Source organism: Giraffa tippelskirchi, chromosome X, assembly GCF_054371585.1.
Source record: "Giraffa tippelskirchi isolate mGirTip1 chromosome X, T2T-mGirTip1v1.2.pri, whole genome shotgun sequence".
Lineage (NCBI taxonomy): Eukaryota > Metazoa > Chordata > Mammalia > Artiodactyla > Giraffidae > Giraffa > Giraffa tippelskirchi.
In genome coordinates, this window is record NC_137289.1 from 48,416,541 (window position 1) to 48,434,556 (window position 18,016).

At 40.2% G+C, this 18,016-nt stretch overlaps 2 protein-coding genes across 9 annotated transcripts in view; one reads left to right on the forward strand and one right to left on the reverse strand.

The window, feature by feature from the left end:
• AMMECR1 (AMMECR nuclear protein 1) overlaps nucleotides 1-7,818 on the forward strand; it is a 118,255-nt gene extending 110,437 nt beyond the window's left edge. For 2 of the 3 annotated variants that reach the window (XM_081567290.1, XM_081567291.1), the window contains 2 exons: nucleotides 443-539; nucleotides 3,453-7,818. In XM_081567290.1, coding sequence (XP_081423416.1) covers nucleotides 443-539; nucleotides 3,453-3,567 — 212 coding nt within the window. In that variant the 3' untranslated portion in view covers nucleotides 3,568-7,818. The remainder of the gene's footprint in view (nucleotides 1-442; nucleotides 540-3,452) is intronic. The other variant, XR_014076101.1, reaches the window with a different exon arrangement.
• Nucleotides 1-18,016, reverse strand: part of TMEM164 (transmembrane protein 164) — a 237,235-nt gene that overhangs the window by 37,455 nt on the left and 181,764 nt on the right. For 2 of the 6 annotated variants that reach the window (XM_081567309.1, XM_081567307.1), the window contains one exon: nucleotides 8,940-9,297. The exons of 2 other annotated variants lie outside the window; for them this stretch is intronic. The gene's annotated coding sequence lies outside the window, so the exon portion shown is untranslated. Of the gene's footprint in view, nucleotides 1-8,939; nucleotides 9,301-18,016 lie in introns of those variants that run through there. 2 more of the 6 variants (XM_081567306.1, XM_081567292.1) reach the window with 1 other exon arrangement.

Genomic DNA, 18,016 nt, shown 5'->3' on the forward strand with positions numbered 1-18,016 from the left:
CTCTAGAAGACACCATTAGAAATGGCGATTACCATGAGTTAGTGTGGGAATCCTATGTCCTACTGAGTTGGCTCAGTGAGTCTTTTCCCTCCCTTTTAAAGATGTCACCATTAGAGGAGAGTACAGTGTTTATGGTTTCTTACTGCGACACCCCTTAGGAGTTACTGCTGGCCTCTTAGGCTCCGTGTCTTGGAATGTGGTTGACATAAAGAAGCCAGTATTGCAAGCCAGCAGGGATAGCTAAAATTGAAGGTGTGCCAGGGTATACCTGCTTCTGCACATGGTAAAATCTTAGCCCTTCTGTGTGCCTGTTTTTAGGACCAAAGGGGTTGATAGCAGTTGGTGACAGTGATAGCTGACCTCTACAAAGTCATTTTGTATTTAACCAAAAGTGCTTATTACATGTGCTTGACTGGTATTTTATCTGGTCTACTCTCCACAGGATGGGACCACATTCAGACCATAGACTCCTTACTGAGAAAAGGAGGATACAAAGCTCCGATTACTAATGAATTCAGGAAAACCATAAAACTGACCAGGTACATAAAGCACTGCTTAGTGCGGGGCTGACTGTTATATTTTGATGTGCATGCCTGTAACCTTGTGATTTCTTTTCTCTAACTATACTCGCTTCTTTTTTCTGAAATGGAGTGAAATGAATGGCAGGGCCATTCTGAGGGTGGATACAATGGAACTCTGCTCGACAGTAAAGCCTCTATGATGTATGAGCCCATCCTTCCCATCTTAGCTCTGTGTGATTAGTCTGGCTTTGTTTTTTTTGTTTTTGTTTTTTTTTTTAATAAATTTATTTATTTTAGTTGGGGGCTAATTACTTTACAATATTGTAGTGGTTTTTGCCATACATTGACATGAATCAGCCATGGGTATACATGTGTTCCCCATCCTGAACCCCCCTCCCACCTTCCTCCCCATCCCATCCCTCTGGGTCATCCCATTGCCCCAGCCCTGAGCGTTTGTCTCATGCATTGAACCTGGAATGTTGTTTTGTTTCACATATGATAATATACATGTTTCAATGCTATTCTCCCAGAACGTCCCACCCTCACCTTCTCCCTCAGAGTCCATAAGACTGTTCTATGTTCTACGTTCTATGTCTGGCTTTGTTAAAGCAAGCCTTCTGAGCCTTTAGACTATGTTATTGAAGAAAGTTACCTGAGTTTATTGGCCAGCTTTTGACATGCCTTAGCAGGACCCCAGGATCCTGATAAGCAGCCCTCAAATTTGAATTTCACTTTAGAATCTTGGCAGTGACAGAAAGCTTGCTGAAAAAAACACAATTGAGCTAGACTCACAGATGCTGAATGAATTTCTGCAAGGGCTCATAGGGGTAATGACTTAAAAAAGGGAAGTATCAAACATTTTAGGAAAATGGGTTGCTGTTTCCATTTTTTTTTAATTCTGCAGAACCACATTGAATGCCTATAGTCTAAAAATGAACTATTCTCAGCTCTGAGGCGTTACAGTCTAGGAGAATAGAAGGGCATGTGCAAAAATAATTATTAATAGAAGGCAAAATATGATGGATGGTATGAGATCATAGAGTAGGGAAAGAGGAATTCCAAGAGGGGGTTGCGGATAACAGAAAATTTCAAAGAGGAAGTAGATTGGAGGCTGAGTATAAGAATTCTACTCTTTGAAGAATGAGTAGAATATTTGACAGGTGGGGAGAGTGGGGGAGGAAAGGGGTTAACTTAAAGAGAACTTTCTGAGGGGCTTCCCAAGTGGTGCAGTGATAAAGAATCCACCTGCCAATGCAGGAGACGCACTATATGCAGGTTCGATCCCTGGATTGGGAAGATCCCCTGGAGGAAGAAATGGCAACCCACTCCAGTATTCTGGCTGGGACAGTCCTCTGGACAGAGGAGCCTGGCGGGGTACAGTCCATGGGGTTGCAGAGTCAAGACACAACTGAAGTGACTGAGCATCGATGTACATAGAGAAGGTGGTCACCAGGGAAAACATGGCCCAGAAGGTAGAGAGTAAGAAGTTTAAACTCGACTCTGTAGGCAATAGTAGCCACTGACGGGTTTTGAACAGATGGATTTGAAATGTAAAATTAGAATTGGAAACAGGAAAATTAGGAGACATTTCTATTATCTAAGAATCTGTGGTAGCAATCTAAAGAAGGTGAAACGGGAGCCTTAACAAGAGCTGTGGCCATGGGATGGCATGAAAGGAAGGGAAAGAAAATATAGTGAAAAAAAATAAAGGGACTTAATCATCATTCAGAAGTAGGGAAGAAGAGCAAGTCAAGGCTTTCATCTAAATAAAAGGGACCAAGGCAGCCCCTTTGACCAAGACATGGACCACACTGAGGAGAGTTCCATTTATGCACTGATTTCTGGATTTGAAGTGCTTCCTGGGATATCTGTATAGAAATGTCCAATAGGTCACTGAAAATGTACATGTGTAGAGCTCATGGCTAGAGGCGGTGATTTGGGATCATCTATAAAGATGACATACTTGAAGCTGTGAGGCAAAGGTTCACTGAGCTGGGACAGAGCATAGGGACAAAGGAACTGAAGGGAGAAATGTAGGAAACTCTTACAAGGCACAAGGGTAGGATGAGTGATCAGAGAGATAAGGAGCAGTCCAAGAGGGAAGGGGAGAACCAGGGGAGTATGAAGTTGTAGAACGCAAGGCACAGAGAGCTTCTAAAAGGGACCCTAATGGAGAGGTAGAAAAGACATGGCTCTTCTGAGAGGTATGGCAATGAAAAGAAGAAAAAAAAAAGATGGGGGAAAGAGGATTGAGATACCACAATCAAGACACGTTTTGTGTTGCCGCTGTTTTCCCTTAATGGCAAGACCTGAGACCTGTGGACAGAAGGAAAGGAACGGTAAAAGAAAACCGATGGAGGATCCCAGAAGAAAAAGTAGTCAAGTGACTGAAATGTATACATGACAGTAATAGACTGGCTTTCCTCTGTTCTTTCCTGTTAGCAAACCAGAGCTTAGAGTGCAATACAATTTCTAGAACAATTTAAACAAGGAGTGAAAGTGTTCATCCACTCAGTCCTGTGTGACCCTTTGCAACGCCATGGCCTATAGCCTCCCAGGCTCCTCTGTCCATGGGATTTCCCAGGCAAGAATACTGGAGTGGGTTGCCATTTCCTTCTCCAGGGGATCTTCTCAACCCAGGGATTGAATCTGGGTCTCCTGTGACGTAAGCAGATTCTTTACCATCTGAGGCACCAAGGAAGCCCTAAACAAGGAAATAGAATGCAGAGTCCTGGACTCAGACTCTGGATTCCTGGGTTCTATTCTCACCTTTGCTGTGTATTAGCTGTGTAACAGTGGGCAAGTCACTTCTCTCTAGGTCTCTGTTTCCTGATACTGAAGAATTATCTCTAAGGATCCCTTCTAGCTCTGACATTCACACATCACCTATTTCATGATGTTAACTTTGTCTCTTCCCTGACTTTCTTTCAGGTACCGTAGTGAAAAGATGACCTTGAGCTATGCTGAATACCTTGCTCATCGCCAGCATCATCATTTCCAAAATGGCATTGGGCATCCCCTTCCACCATACAACCATTATTCCTGACACTGAGCCGCACAACCAGTCACTGGGCCTCTCTGCAGACCTCTTCCCAGGAGACCCTACCCCTTCTTGGTCTAGCTATCTGTTTTACTGTACCATTTTATGATGATAGTTTCCGTTGCCATGGTGAAGCTTTGACATCGTCAACTAAGATCATCATGGTAACGGGTAGGAAAGTGGCATTTATTAAGAAGATACTGTTTTATTATTTTAGATCATTGATTTTTTTTTGCAGCATATATATATTTTGGAGTTTTCTTTCCTTACAATATTATATAGAATTTTGCTTTGCTATTTCAGTCAGGTTTGTCTTTCTGTCCTTCTTGCCTTCCTTCCTGTCTTCTTTCTTTCTTCTCTTCCTTCCTTCTTTTGACTGTGGATGGAAGAAATTGTGCAGTTTTTAAGGATTTCATTTAGGTTTTTCCTCCGTTTTCCTTAGTAAGATAGATAACTTTTGATAGCCATGTTTGGGAGTAATTCGTATCAGATTCAGGTATTTGTATGCTTTTGAATTTGTCTAAAATTCATTTTGCTACAAGAGTTTAGTATGTGGGTCTTTACTGCTTAAGTATATGTTTTTCCCATGGTTAAAATATATGTAGTGTAGAATATTCGAAGGTCCGTGATAGGACTTGTCACACAGAATGAGAAATCATTTATGCCTATTGTGCAAGTTATCACAGGAAAAACTGCCTCATCACTTTATAGAACCAACTTACAAACTGAAACACTGTTTTAAGAAAGTACAAGCTACCTTTGAAATATGCTACAGAAATCATTTTGAAAAGCAGCATATATCAGGAAGAGAGCAGATACAGAATTTAGTGCCTTTGAGAAGAATATAATGAAGTGGAATTAAGAGGGGTTAGAAAAAAGGCAATTTAGAGAAATATTCTTATAAAATTTTATTGTTTATATATGTGAAACAACAGATTAGACAAATTGCTTACTCTTGAGTATTTTTTTAAGCTGAAAAAATTTATTTTGAGCAAATAACCAAAAAGAGACACATTTCTATTATATATTAATTTAAATTTGTTAGCTTTAGGTTTCAATAAGTCTTGATTGGCCAGAGACAATTTTAGCTACCATTTAAAGAAATGGTAACGATAATCTAGTGAAACAAAAGTTCATACATGTCGTGATTTCAGACATGTTTATCATGGGGACAGTACTGGAGTTTTAGAAATACTATAAAATCGCTTGAATCTCTTTCTGCACTACATACTTTTGATAGAAACACATTTACTCTATTGAGAAGATGTTATGTTACCCCTGCAAAAATGGAGTTGGCATTTAGGTATGATATAGTTGCTAGAGCCCAGCTCATTTGCACGCTAGTTTTCCCATGATGTATACACAGAACTTCCTCATGTCAATGGGAGGTCTGTATGTATACCCCCAGGAAAAATGACAGATAACTCTGGAGAAAAATTATCTTCATATTTTGGTAGTAAGTATATATAAATATATGTGTGTGTGTAAACTTTTTTTTCAAACAGGAAACAAAGATTTCAAGTGATGAATATAAGTACGGTGCAGAACATATAGTCTAAACCATGTGATGTCACTGAATATCAAGATGGCATAGCTTATACATGTAGTGCTGTGACAAGTAACAGACTGCTAGTTCAGAATTTGAAAAGTCTTTTCTAGTTTGTGAGGTGAATTGGCTGAATTTCTTCTGCTGGCCCTTGCAGCAAAGCAAACTGCTTTTGTTTTTGATGAGAGTTCTCAGAAGTTTTTTGGTATTCCTTCATCCACAGCATCCATTGTTGAAATAACCATTTTCAGTTGCGATGCCTTAACTAAGAAGCCAGTTGTTAGCCTGAAATGGAACCTTGGTAGCCAGTTCCATTGAACCTAGAGATTAGTTAGAGAAAGCTAGCTGTTGGCCTTTAGAAAGGGATTTTGAGTCCTTTCATTTCTACTTGGGAGCATTTTGGAGCAGATTAGTCTTTCAGTATAAAAACAAGTGGCTACCTGATGGAAATTTTTTCTTGCCCTTATAGGGAAACAGCACAAGCTGAATGATATTGTCTGCTGCAAAAAAAAGTAAATAAAACAAGCAAACTGAAGAGAGACAGAATAGACCAATATTGATCCATCTTTTCCATCATCTCATCAGTTCAACAGGCTCCTCATCCTGGGTGAGCTCATGGTTAGAAGTTTTGTTTTTTTTTTAAAGAAAAGATCTATTACATGCATATGTGAGTGTGTAGGCAATACATACATATGTGTGTGTTAATGTATTTAACGGTGCTAATCAATCTTGAGCAGATCATGTGACTGGTCATGCGGACTCTAAAATCATATCAGATTTTTAAAAATTCTTGATATATGCAGATGTTATACAGATTTTCTTACCAGTGTAATAATGTTATACTGAAGAAATTACCATCCTGCAGGCTTCAGAGGACGAGGTCAGCAATATTTCCCACTGTGGCTTGGGGGAAAAGGATAGTTTTGTCTCCTTTTGTATTCAAATTAATGCACAGTGCATTTTTTGTGTCTAAGTAGTTGTTGACTAAAAGATTTTGTAGTGTAAAAGGTGTTATACAAATTTGTAATGGTGTGCTTCAAACAAATGCTAGACCCTTTCACCTTTGTTGTATATTACAAAGCTGTTAAATATGTGGTTTGAATTAACTTTGAACATGTTGAAATATGTAGCATGTGTTTTTAACTCAGACGAAGATTCTAATTGCACAGGTTGTGTTCTAGCCAGTTGTGGTTTATTTGTTCAGAAACACAAATGTGAATTGCACTCTTATCACCAGAATATTGTATAAGTTCAGCGATCTCTAAACAGCTCAGAAGTAATACTTGAACTTCATTTGAGTAGCACAAAGTTTACATAGCCCCCCTTTTAAATGTTAATTAGTTCCATTTATGTTTTCTGTTTTTCAAATGCAACTGGGTATTTTTTTTCCTCTTGGAAAATAGTACGTATTTTACTTTGGTATGTAGCAAAAGGCTTCCATTTCTGGAAGGGTTCTCTTGTTCTTAAACAAGGTCAGCCAGGTACCAGATTCTAAAAGAACAATTGCCCCTCCCCCTCCTCCCATTAAGTGGCCTTCTGACTGTAGGAGAATGTGCTACTGCCCTGCCCGTCTCCCCTCTCATGAGAGGCCGGTGTGATTGATGGAGGAAGTGCAAGGCTTGCTTTTTACCCACCCCACCCCCCTGCTGCTCTTAAAGCAGTTATGATTTTCAGTCCACTGCATACAACCCCAATGCCCAGCACACCGGAAGTTTGTATACTGGCCTCTTTTCATGTCTTCAGATGTGCAGGAAATTCGAAACTGTCACCTGGAATAGGTTCCATCTCTTCTGTGTGTTAGATCAAACCAAAGAAGCCCCCAGCCATGCCCAAATGCTGCTCCAAAAGCCTGCCTTCCAGTCCTTACAAAAACTTTGCAGGATTAAATGTGTTAACTTTTTTATTTTTGTACAGTTTCTAAGTGATTTTTGCTAGTGATATTAAATTGAATTAAGTTTATTTGAGGGGTGTGAGCACCTCCTCCATTGAAATAAACTGGTGACTTTCCTTTTATTTTTTAAGAGTGGAAACCCATTGTGTGCCTCTCGATTTAAGGGTTTCTGATTACATTATTCTTAAGACCAGCATTGATCCTTTATATACAAAGATATGTTTTCCTTGTTTTTTATTACTGTTTCAGAAGAAAATAAACCTTTTATTTTGCTCTGGACCCAGTAACTGCGCTGGTACATAGACGCACTGAGAAAACAAACTTTTGTAACCACCTCTGACTGTTTTTGTATATGAAAGTTGATTACTTTTGAAATATTTGGATCTAGTTTCTAAGTTATTTTAGTGTTTTATATGTTCCCCAAAATTACTTTGAATCAGTCACCAGCATAATGATTTCTTGGTGATGCAGTGGTGAGACTTGTAATGAGCAAAGCTACCTGGAGTAGCTCTCTCGTCCTCCCTTTCTTAGTACCCTGTTTTTTGATTACAGTAAGACATCACCAATTATCTGCAGCCCCTTCAAGTATAACTAGATTCTCCTTCCTTCCACATTTAATTGCTTAATAGTTTGAAGAAACTATTGGAAATGGGCATTTTATATGACATGTATGGCTTTAAAATATTATAAATGAAGAAAAAGAAAAATGAGAAGGTTTATGTGGGTCTGTAAGGTATGGCTGTGGAAAGATATTGTAGTAGTTTTGACACTATTGTTATTACCTTTAAAATCATTTACCCAATAAAATGTTAAAACTGAATTACCATTTGTGGTTTCTTTCTTTAACCTGCCTCACCAGAGGATTTGGGCCTCGTGGGTACTCCTTAACTAAAAGCTAACAGTTGAAGCCACCGAAATAATATGAGTGCAGGCTCAGTCGCTTCCTCAGTCGTATCCAACTCTTTGTGACCCCAAGGACTGTAACCACCGGGCTCCTCTGTCCATGGAATTTTCCAGGCAAGAATACTGGAGTGGGTTGCCATTTCCTCCTCCAGGGGATCTGCCCAACTCAGGGATTGAATCTGTGTCTCTTGCGTCTCCTGCATTGGTAGGTCTTTACCACTGCTCCACCTGGGAAATAATATACTTAGGAACTGATACAGATTTCTTTCCAAACTGGCACTTGGGAAACCTCATCTGCTTACAGCTCTTCCCTACCATATGAGTTACCTGTGTTATTCTTGTGCCCAGCCCTAAATCCTGGCCTGCTGATATAGTCTAGCCGTTATTGGGCAGTCTACCCTGGCCACGGATCTGAGGCAAGCATCAGACTTGAATTCCAGTGGCAGCATGGCTATACTTAAGCCCGTTCCCAGTTTCTTCTAGATCAGTGTATTACTGGGTCTTCCCCTTTGGGAGCTGGTAGGGAGTAGTAGCAGTGCCATCCAGCACAATCATCAGGGTACTTCACATATGTAAACTTACTACTAATTTTCCAGTTCCAAGGTGATATGAGATGAACCCTATTTGCCACTTGAGCTTGGGGAAAACATCTGCATATCAGGCAAGGTAACTAGTGCTACTGCCATCCAAGGGCCAGATAGGAGCCCACATCAAGCAAGGGATCTCTTGGTGTCCTACCTCTATCAGCTGTTGCCTTATCTCTTCCTCTGCAGAAAGGCCATCAAGGACATTGCTGAAATACCTCTGGCTCTTTCTAAATCATTTGCTGTCTCAGTTTCATAATGCATATTTCAGGATTAATTGCTAATGAATATATGCAGGACAATTTTCTGTTTCATTGCCCCAAAGCCCCACTCCCTGTGTGAATTTGATGACATGTGCTCACGTCAATCACAGTGGCTAAAAACAGCCATCTTGGCTCTAGAGGACTATTGTGGTTTGGAATAGTGCTCCATTAAGGCAGCCATCTGCTCAGAGCCAGTTTCATCATTCATGTTTAATGGTACACAGGATTTTTTAATGATTTAGATGATATTAATAGGTTCAGGTAAAATGAAGTAATTAATGAGCCCACAGCATTCTTTTTTTATAGCATTAGTGGTTAACTCAGTGGTCTGGACAGATTTCAACTTCAGTAATCACACTCCACCTACCTAAATTCTTCCCAGAGTTTCAGCACTTCCCCTCTTTAGACTTCATGCCCCACTGGGCACCTTTTAAATTGCTCCACTGCTTCAGAGGGCAAGCGTGACTGTGGAATGCGGCAGTTCCTCTCTGTTGATGGAAAATACTATCATATCCAGGGGGGTCCCATCACTGTGAGCTGGGAGGAAGTCTGCTGTGGGAGAAATCACACCTGGATTCAGAGCTGCCACTCAGGAGAGCCCAGTGAATGACGACCGTTTTCAGAGCATGGCTTCTCCCACTTTCTGCAGCTCTTAACTGCATGAGCTAAGACAAGTGTGGGTTTCGGCCAAGCTCTGATGGGTTCCCATCTGTCTATCCAGGCTTTTCCCCTGGTGGAGGAATAGCTGAATGGAAGGATGCAACTGAGGCATGCCCTGGATAGATACACTGCTTTGGCTACTACATTCAGAGGACTTCCTTGATCCCTTTAACCCATGACAAAATCCCCTGTTCCAAACCCCAAGCCTGTTGGAAGAAATCTTTTCAAGAATCAGAAAAAACTGCCTTAGGACCCAAACCAGTCTACCTCTTCATCCCAATAACTTAGTTATCACTATGATTTAAAATGACCCTTACTATGTTCCAGGTATATGTACTATGCCTCTCAAATGGTTTCAACGGACCCACCCAGAGGGCTGGTAGAGGGCATGTGCTTTACATAAATGAACACTGACCTACGCTTGCAGATTTCCATCCTGACAGATGATCACATTAGTTGGACAGAGCTCACAAGTGCCCTGGTGTCCTTGAGTGCCTACTCCCTCTCTTAAAGGACACAGCCAAGTCACAAAGGGCTGGTAATTTGTTCAGCCTTTAGTCTCCCTCCATGCTGGAAGAACCTCTTTGCTTTTTAATCAGAATCTTAGCTGGCACCTCATTAGGTTACAAGTATGAGATTAAAAACAGTATTTGATTGTTTTAAAGTACAAATGTATACCAGTTAGTCAGAAAGTCAATGAGAATGATGAGGCTGTTTGGGTGACTATAAAAATTTGTAGTTGGGGTGACAGATGACAGAGTCTCAGCACTCCAATGATTTCTGTATTGTTTTGGCTGTACAGCAGCAACAAGATCTTGATTTGCAAACAGAAGTAGTATTGTGTATAGTTTCATGAAAGTGAGTACACATTGGCCTAAATTATAAAACCCCGGTGCAGTCACAGCCTTCTGAACCAGGCCTGACAAGGAAGGCCTGCAAGAAGTTTGGCATCTTGCCAGAGGTTTGAACATAATGTGTCAACTTGATGGTTCCTGCTGACCCACTGGTGGTCTTCAACTGCCATTCTGAATGTAACACACTATAGATGTTTTAGTTAGGTGGGTTTTTTTGTTTGTTTTTATTAGTGTTTCAATATTATACATTTAAAGACACACACTTTTTTTGAATCAAATGTTTATGGAAACTTCAATCAGTTCCAACAGAATGCCAGGTCCCGTGGGACAATCTGAAAACCACTGCTGCTGCCCCAACATGCCCAGTTATTTTGAGAGCCTTTGGCAAAGCATCATTTCATCTCCTTTTCCATTTTGGCCTTTTCCTCCCAAATGTCAGGCTCAACGTGATCCATCAATATTTACTGAGTGCCTGTCCCCCCAGAGGCAGGGCACCGTGCTTGGTTACAGAATAAAGATAGTATCATTTTGTAAGACAAATTAACAGTCCACTCTGAGCTAAGAGTTGTAAGCAGCATATAAGTGTGTTCCAGCTGGCAAAAGCCATTGACTGGGGCCCAGGTGATACTGGGCTGGCTTTATAGGGTTTCTCTAAATGGCTCCCACCTCACAGTGGCATTAGAGGAGAGTTGTGGCAGCCTTGTTGGGAAATGGCATTTCTTTGGCCCTCCAATGTATCAGCAGTAGAGACCACCCAGAAACCAGGCACTGTCATGGTTCCTTGAGTGGAGGACATGCTTTGTTCTCACAGTGAGGCTGTCTTGCTCGCTAGCAGGAGTGCCAAGGTGGTTGGGCGAGAAATTACATGACTGTATAAGAAACAGGTCTGTGTACATGCAGAATGGCCTTTGGTGTCTCAAAGTTTTTTTTTTTTCTTCTTTTTACTGAAAAGCTGTCCTCTGGAAGGCATGAAAACCTTCCCATGACCAGGAGAGAGAGAACTAGGCTGTTTGCTCTATGAGGCTGCCTTGCGGCCAGAAGAAAGTTCCCAGCATGTCAACTAATGGAAAAATCCATTCATGGGGCAGGAGAAGAGATAAGATAGTGAGGGAAACCCACCCAGAGAGGGAAATCAGAGTCACTTTCTGAATCACCCGCTACACAAAAAGGGCAGGAAGGCAGTATTAAATTTGGATATTGTAAAACAGGAAACACAACTGGTACACAATAGAATGTTTAAATCACATCTTAACTGACAGGAAGCTGCGGAGAGTCACAGCCATTGCCTGAACACCAGGCAGATTTGAAACTAAGAGTTGCTCTTGTCACTTCTCATCCAACTATCATTTTCATCTCAATATTCTGGAATGATCCAAGGTTAGCATACGTGTTAATATGTGTAAATGGATTTGTGCATATCAGCATAGGAGACAGGAGTGGGCCAGACAGCTGGCTGGGCCAATCAGGATCCCCACTCCCACATAGCCTGGCAGAGCCAGAAAGGGGGTCTTGGATTGGAAAGAGTAGGAAATCCCCATCTTGTTGAAAGGACAGTACTAGTGTAACACAAACATTTCCCTAAACTTTCTCTACTTCAAACAGTCAAACGAATTCCAGGAACTCTGCATGGAGACATTGCCACCCTGTTGGCATAGGTCTCAGCAATGGCCCCTTTCCTAGAATTGTGGTCAGTGACATGGTTCTTGTTTACCTTGCCTAGCCTATGTGGTCCATGGCACTCATGAATGATGGGGTTGAAAAGAGGAACACTGGGTTAATCCAGTCATTCAAATAGGCTGGGACTGCTCCTGCAGGGTACATGGTCCTCATTGGGCCCCTCCTTCCCCATTTTGGTTTGTACCACTCCATTAGAATCTGTGGCTTTGAAGAAGGTCAAATAGGAATTGCTAATGGTCAGCCCTAGGCTGGGAAAGTGCAGGCAACACATTTGCTCTTGGGAAAGTTATCCAGTGAGTCCTGCGAGCAGGGTGCACAGGGCACTTGGGAGTTTAAAAGAAATTTCGTTCTTTCACCTCCTTCTGTTGACTTTTTTTTAGTTAAAGTGAAATCCACAAAACACAATGAGCCACTTGAAAATGTACAGTTCAGTGGTTTTACTGTCTTTGCAATGCTGTACAACCACCAGCTCTCTCTGGTTTTACAATTTTTTCATCACTCCATAAAACACTCCATCTCTATTAAGAGGTCATTCCCCTTTCTCCCTTGGCTATAGATCTTCTGTCTCTCTGAATTTGCTTATTCTGAACATATCATGCAAATGGAGTCATTCAACATGTGACCTTTTGTCACTGGCTTCTTTTACTTAGCATAATGTTTTCAAAGTTCATTCAAGTTGCTGCATGTTTCAGTACTTCATTCCTTTTGATGGCTGAATACTATTTCATTGTATGTATAGACCACAATTTGTTTATCCAGTGTCCACTGATGGACATTTGGGCTGTTTCAATCATTTGGCACTTATAAATAATGCTGCTAAAAATGTGTGCCTTAAGGTTTCTGGGTGGATATGGGTTTTCATTTCTCTTGGGTGGATATTTAAGGATAGAATGGCCAGGTCATGTGGTAATTCTATGTTTAACTTTTTGAGAAACAAACTATTTTCCACAGTGACTGTACCATTTTACATTCCCACCAGTATGAAGGTTCCAATTTCTCCACATCCTCACCAATACCTGTTATTATCTTTATGATAGCCTTTCTAGTGTGTATGAAGTAGTATCTCATTTGTGATTTTGACCTGCATTTCCTTAATGACCAGTGATGTTGAACACCTCTTCATGTGCTTATTGGTCATTTGTAATCTTCTTTGGAGAAATGTCTATTTGAGTCCTTTGCCCAATTTTTAGTTGTGTTGTCTTTCTGCTAAGTTTTAAGAATTTATTATATATTCAGGATATTAAACACTTACAGATATATGATTTGAAAATACTTTCTCCCATTCTGTAGGGTTTTTTCACATTCTTAACAATGCCCTTTGATGGACAAAATTTTTAAATTCTTATTAAGTCTAATTTATCTATTTTTAATTTTGTTGCTCTTGTTTTTGATGACAAATCTAAGAATCCATTGCCAAATCCTAGGTCATAAAAATTTAGCCCTGTTTTCTTCTAATAGTTTTAGCTCTTATATTTAGGTTGTTGGTCTATGTAGAGTTAACTTTCCTACATAGTGGTGTACTGCCATGGTTGATTTTCTTATGTTGAACCACTCTCACACTCCTGGGGCAAATTCCACTTTGTCATGATGTATGATCCTCTCAAAGTGTTGTCGGATTTGGTTTGCTGGTATTTTGTGGAGGATTTTTTTTATCTGTATTATAAGGATACTGGTCTGTGATTTTCTTGTGGTATCTTTGTCTTGCTTTTGTATTAGGATAATGCTGGCCTTATAGAATGTGTTAGGAAGTATTCCTTCCTCTTCTATTTTTTTGAAAGAGTTTGAATAGGATTAATGTTTAAATTTTAAATGTTTGGTAGAATTCACCAATGAACTCTGGGTTTTGGTGGGGAGGTTTTTGATTACTGATTCAATCTCTTTACTTGTAGATCTGTTCATGTTTTGTATTTCTTCTTGAGTCAGTTTTGGTAATTTCCATGTTTCTAGCAACTTTTCCATTTCATCAAGAGTAATTTGTTGGCATACAACTGCTTGTAGTATCTTCTTATAATCCTTTTAATTTTTGTAAGGTTGGTAGTAACATTTCTTCTTTCATTTCGAATTTTAGTTGTCTTTTTTCCTTAACGAATCTAGCTAAAGATTTGTCAATTTCGTTGATTTTTTTTAAGAACTATTGGTTCCATTGATTCTTTTTTTTCCCTATTCTTTATTTTAATTAACTCTGCTCTAACTAACTTTTATTATTTATTTCCTTCTGTTGGCTTTAGGTGTAGTTTGCTCTTTTTCTAGTTCCTCAAGGTATAAAGTTAGGATGTTGATTTCAGAGATTCCTTTTTAATACAGGTGTTTGAAAACTGCTTCCACTATATACCATAAGTTTTGGTGCTTTGGGGAAATTGGGATTGACATATACACACTACTATATATAAAATAGATATTGTATAGCACAGGGAATGCCACTCAATACTCCGTAATGACCTCAATACCTCCATAATGATTCTGTTCCCATATGGAACAGAATGTAAAAAAAGAATGGATATATGTTTAAGCATATATAGCTCATTTTGCTGTACTGCTGAAATACGACATTGTAAATCAACCATATTCCAATAAAATTAATAAGAAATAAAAACTAAAAAGCATATTGCAGGAAATACATGCAGAAATAAAAAAAAATGGGTACATTGTACTTCCATTTTCATTCATCCCAAAGCATTTTCTAATTTCCTTAGTGATTTCTTCTTTAGCCCATTGGTTATTGTAGTGTGTTGTTTGATTTTCACGTATTTGCAATATTATCAGTTTTCCTTCTGCTTTGGATTTCTAGCTTCATTCTATTTGGTCATATAAGATACTTTCTATAATCCCAATCTTTTAAAATTTATTGATAATTGCTTTATGGCCTAATATATGATCTATCCTGGAGAATGTTCCATGTACACTTGAGAAGAATGCATGTTCTGCTCTTGCTGGGTAGAGTATTCTGTATATGTCTCTTAGGTCTAATTGGTTTATAGTGCTATTGAAGTCTTCTATTCTTTACATATGTATTGTCTAAATTTTACCCACTATTTAAAGTGGAATACAGTAGTCTCCACCAATTATTGTAGAACTGCTTCTCTCAAATGGACAGTTCTGTCCATTTTCCTTCATATCTTATGGAGCTCTGTTGTTTGGTGTGTATGAATATACTTGTTATATCTTCTTGATGAATTGATCCTTTTTTCAATAAAAGGATAACATTGTCTCTTGTAAAAATTTTTCACTTAAAATTTCTTGTGCCTGGTATTTTGTAGCCACCTCCCCTTTCTTTTGGTTATTATTTGCATTAAATATCTTTTTCCATCCTTTCACTTTAAATCTCTCTGGATCTAAATTGAGTCTCCTGTAATCAGCATATAGTGGTTGTCATTCAGTCACTAAGTCATGTCTGACTCTTTGTGACCCCATGGACTGCAGCATGCCAGGCTCCTCTGTCTTCCACTATCTCTCCAAGTTTGCTCAAATTCATGTCCATTGAGCGCATGATGCTTTCTAGCCATCTCATCCTCCGCAGCTCCGTTCTCCTATTGCCCTCAATCTTTCCCAGCATCAGTCATTTCCAATGAGTTGGCTCATCAACTCATTACCAGAACCCCCTGGACAGCATATAGTTAGATCATGTCTTTTTAAGATTCATTTTGCCAAGAAAAAAGAAAAAAAATTCATTTTGCCCATCAGTTCAGTTCAGTCGCTCAGTCGTGTCTGACTATTTGCAACCCCATGAACCACAGCACGCCAGGCCTCCCTGTCCATCACCAACTCCCAGAGTCAACCCAAACCCATGTCCATTGAGTCGGTCATGCCATCCAACCATCTCATCCTCTGTCATCCCCTTCTCCTCCTGCCCTCAATCTTTCCCAGCATCGGGGTCTTTTCCAATGAGTCAGCTCTTGGCATCAGGTGGCCAAAGTATTGGAGTTTCAGCTTCAGCATCAGTCCTTCCAGTGAACACCCAGGACTGATGTCCTTCAGGATAGACTGGTTGGATCTCCTTGCAGTCCAAGGGACTCTCAAGAGTCTTCTCCAACACCACAGTTCAAAAGCATCAATTCTTCTGCACTCAGCTTTCTTTATAATCCAACTCTCACATCCATACATGACTACTGGAAAAACCATAGCCTTGACTAGATGTTTGCCAATATCTATCTTTTAATTGGTGAGTTTAACCCATTTACATTTAAAGTGATTACTGATAATGAAGAACTTTTTTCCCCTGCCATTGTGCTATTTGTTTTCTACATGTCACATCTCTTTTTCCTCAATTCCTCCAATACAGTTTTCATTTGTGTTTGATGGGCTTTTTTCTAGTGTACCATGTTGATTCCCTCTTCATTTCCTTTTCTGTATCTTTTATTTTCTTAGTGGTTACCATGGGGATAGAGTTAACATTCTAAATTTATATAGCAATCTAGTTTGATCAACTTTCTTTTCCTTTTAAATAGACTATAATTTCAGAGCAGTTTTAGGTTCACAGCAAAGCAGAGCAAAAAGTACACTGAACTCCCCATATATTGCCTGTCCCACCTCCTCCACCTCATACACACATAGCCTCTCCTACTATCTATATCCCATACCACAGTGCTCCATTTGTTGACTGATGAACCTATATTGATACTAAACTCCAGAGTTTACATTAGGATTCACTCTTGATGCTGTATATTCTGTGGGTTTTGACAAATATATCTACCATTATAGTATCATAGAGGGTAGATTCACTGTCCTAGAAATCTGGTGCTTCACATGTTCATGCCTCCCCCCAACTCTTGGTAACCACTGACCTTGATCAGCCCCTTTTTAATAACTACAATAGCTAGTATTTATGAAGTGCTTATTGTATAAAAAGGACCACATTATACACTTTTCAAACAGCCTTACGAATTGCCCATTTTACAGAATCTAGATCAAAGAAGTTATCAGTTATCCAAGGCCACCTAGCTACAAAGTGGCAGAGCCAGGATTCAAACTGAGTTTGTCAGAGTTGAGAGACCGCTTTTTATCATTCACCCTGCTGTCTTGATGAAGATGAAGATGATGGTGAGAATGGTGGTCACAATCATGGTGGTAATGGTAGCAATAATGGCATCTAACATTTATGGAAGTAGTGCTTACAATGTGCCAGGCACTGTGTCAAGTGTCTTATCTATTCAATCTTCACACCTACTCTAGGAAATAGTTATTACTATTATTGCCATTTTACAGATGAACAAACTGAGGCTCGGGCTAAACAGCAATCTCCCTCAAATGCACAGAACCTACTAAGTAGAGGCTAGTGACTATGACTGCAGACTTCATTTTGACTATCCACCATCTCTCTCTAGGTATAAAGATGGCAAAAACATAGGACAAGTTCTTTCTCTGAAAATTGGTTGGCTTGGTTTTTGAAGTTCAAAATCCAAGGACTTAGACTTGACGTCATTGGACTCCTTCTTTTCTAAGAACACATGAGGTCTGACAGCACTGCTCTCCTATGGGCAGGGCAGATTCTGCCTTGGGCTGTCCAGCCTTAGTTATTGTCTTTCTTGTCAAAGGAGGACTACCCCCAGGCTTCTGGGTACACAACTAGGGCTCAGAAATAACCCCCTAATCGGCCTCATCAGCTTTGAAGGAGGCCACTGCAGGAGGGGCCTAAGTAGGCCACCACTTTAACCCAGTTACATGAGGGCAGCTGTAATCCGGGCTGATCATGTCTTGCTAAGCTCTCTCAGCGGGGTGGGGGAAATGTCCAAAAACTGCTTCCTGTGCCCAATTATCCCTGGATCTCACTACAGACACTCCTTCCCTTTCTGGAAGAGCCTGGGCTCAAGACTACAAGGGCCAAGTTTAATTAGGGTGGCTGCCAGGACTGAGGGAAGGTTGGAGGCAATTTCCAACTGCAGTGAATGTCCATGGCTTAGGCTACCCTAGGTGCTGCCAAGGTGCTGCTTTTCCTTGAAAGGCCCACCACCTAACCCTTCTTCCACCTTGCTGGAGGAGGTGAGGAAGTCCTTGTCTTCCTCTGTATGGGCCAGACAACTGCTTACATCAACCCAGGGAGTTCAGGACAGGCTGCACTCCTTTCCCCTGCACACACCCCC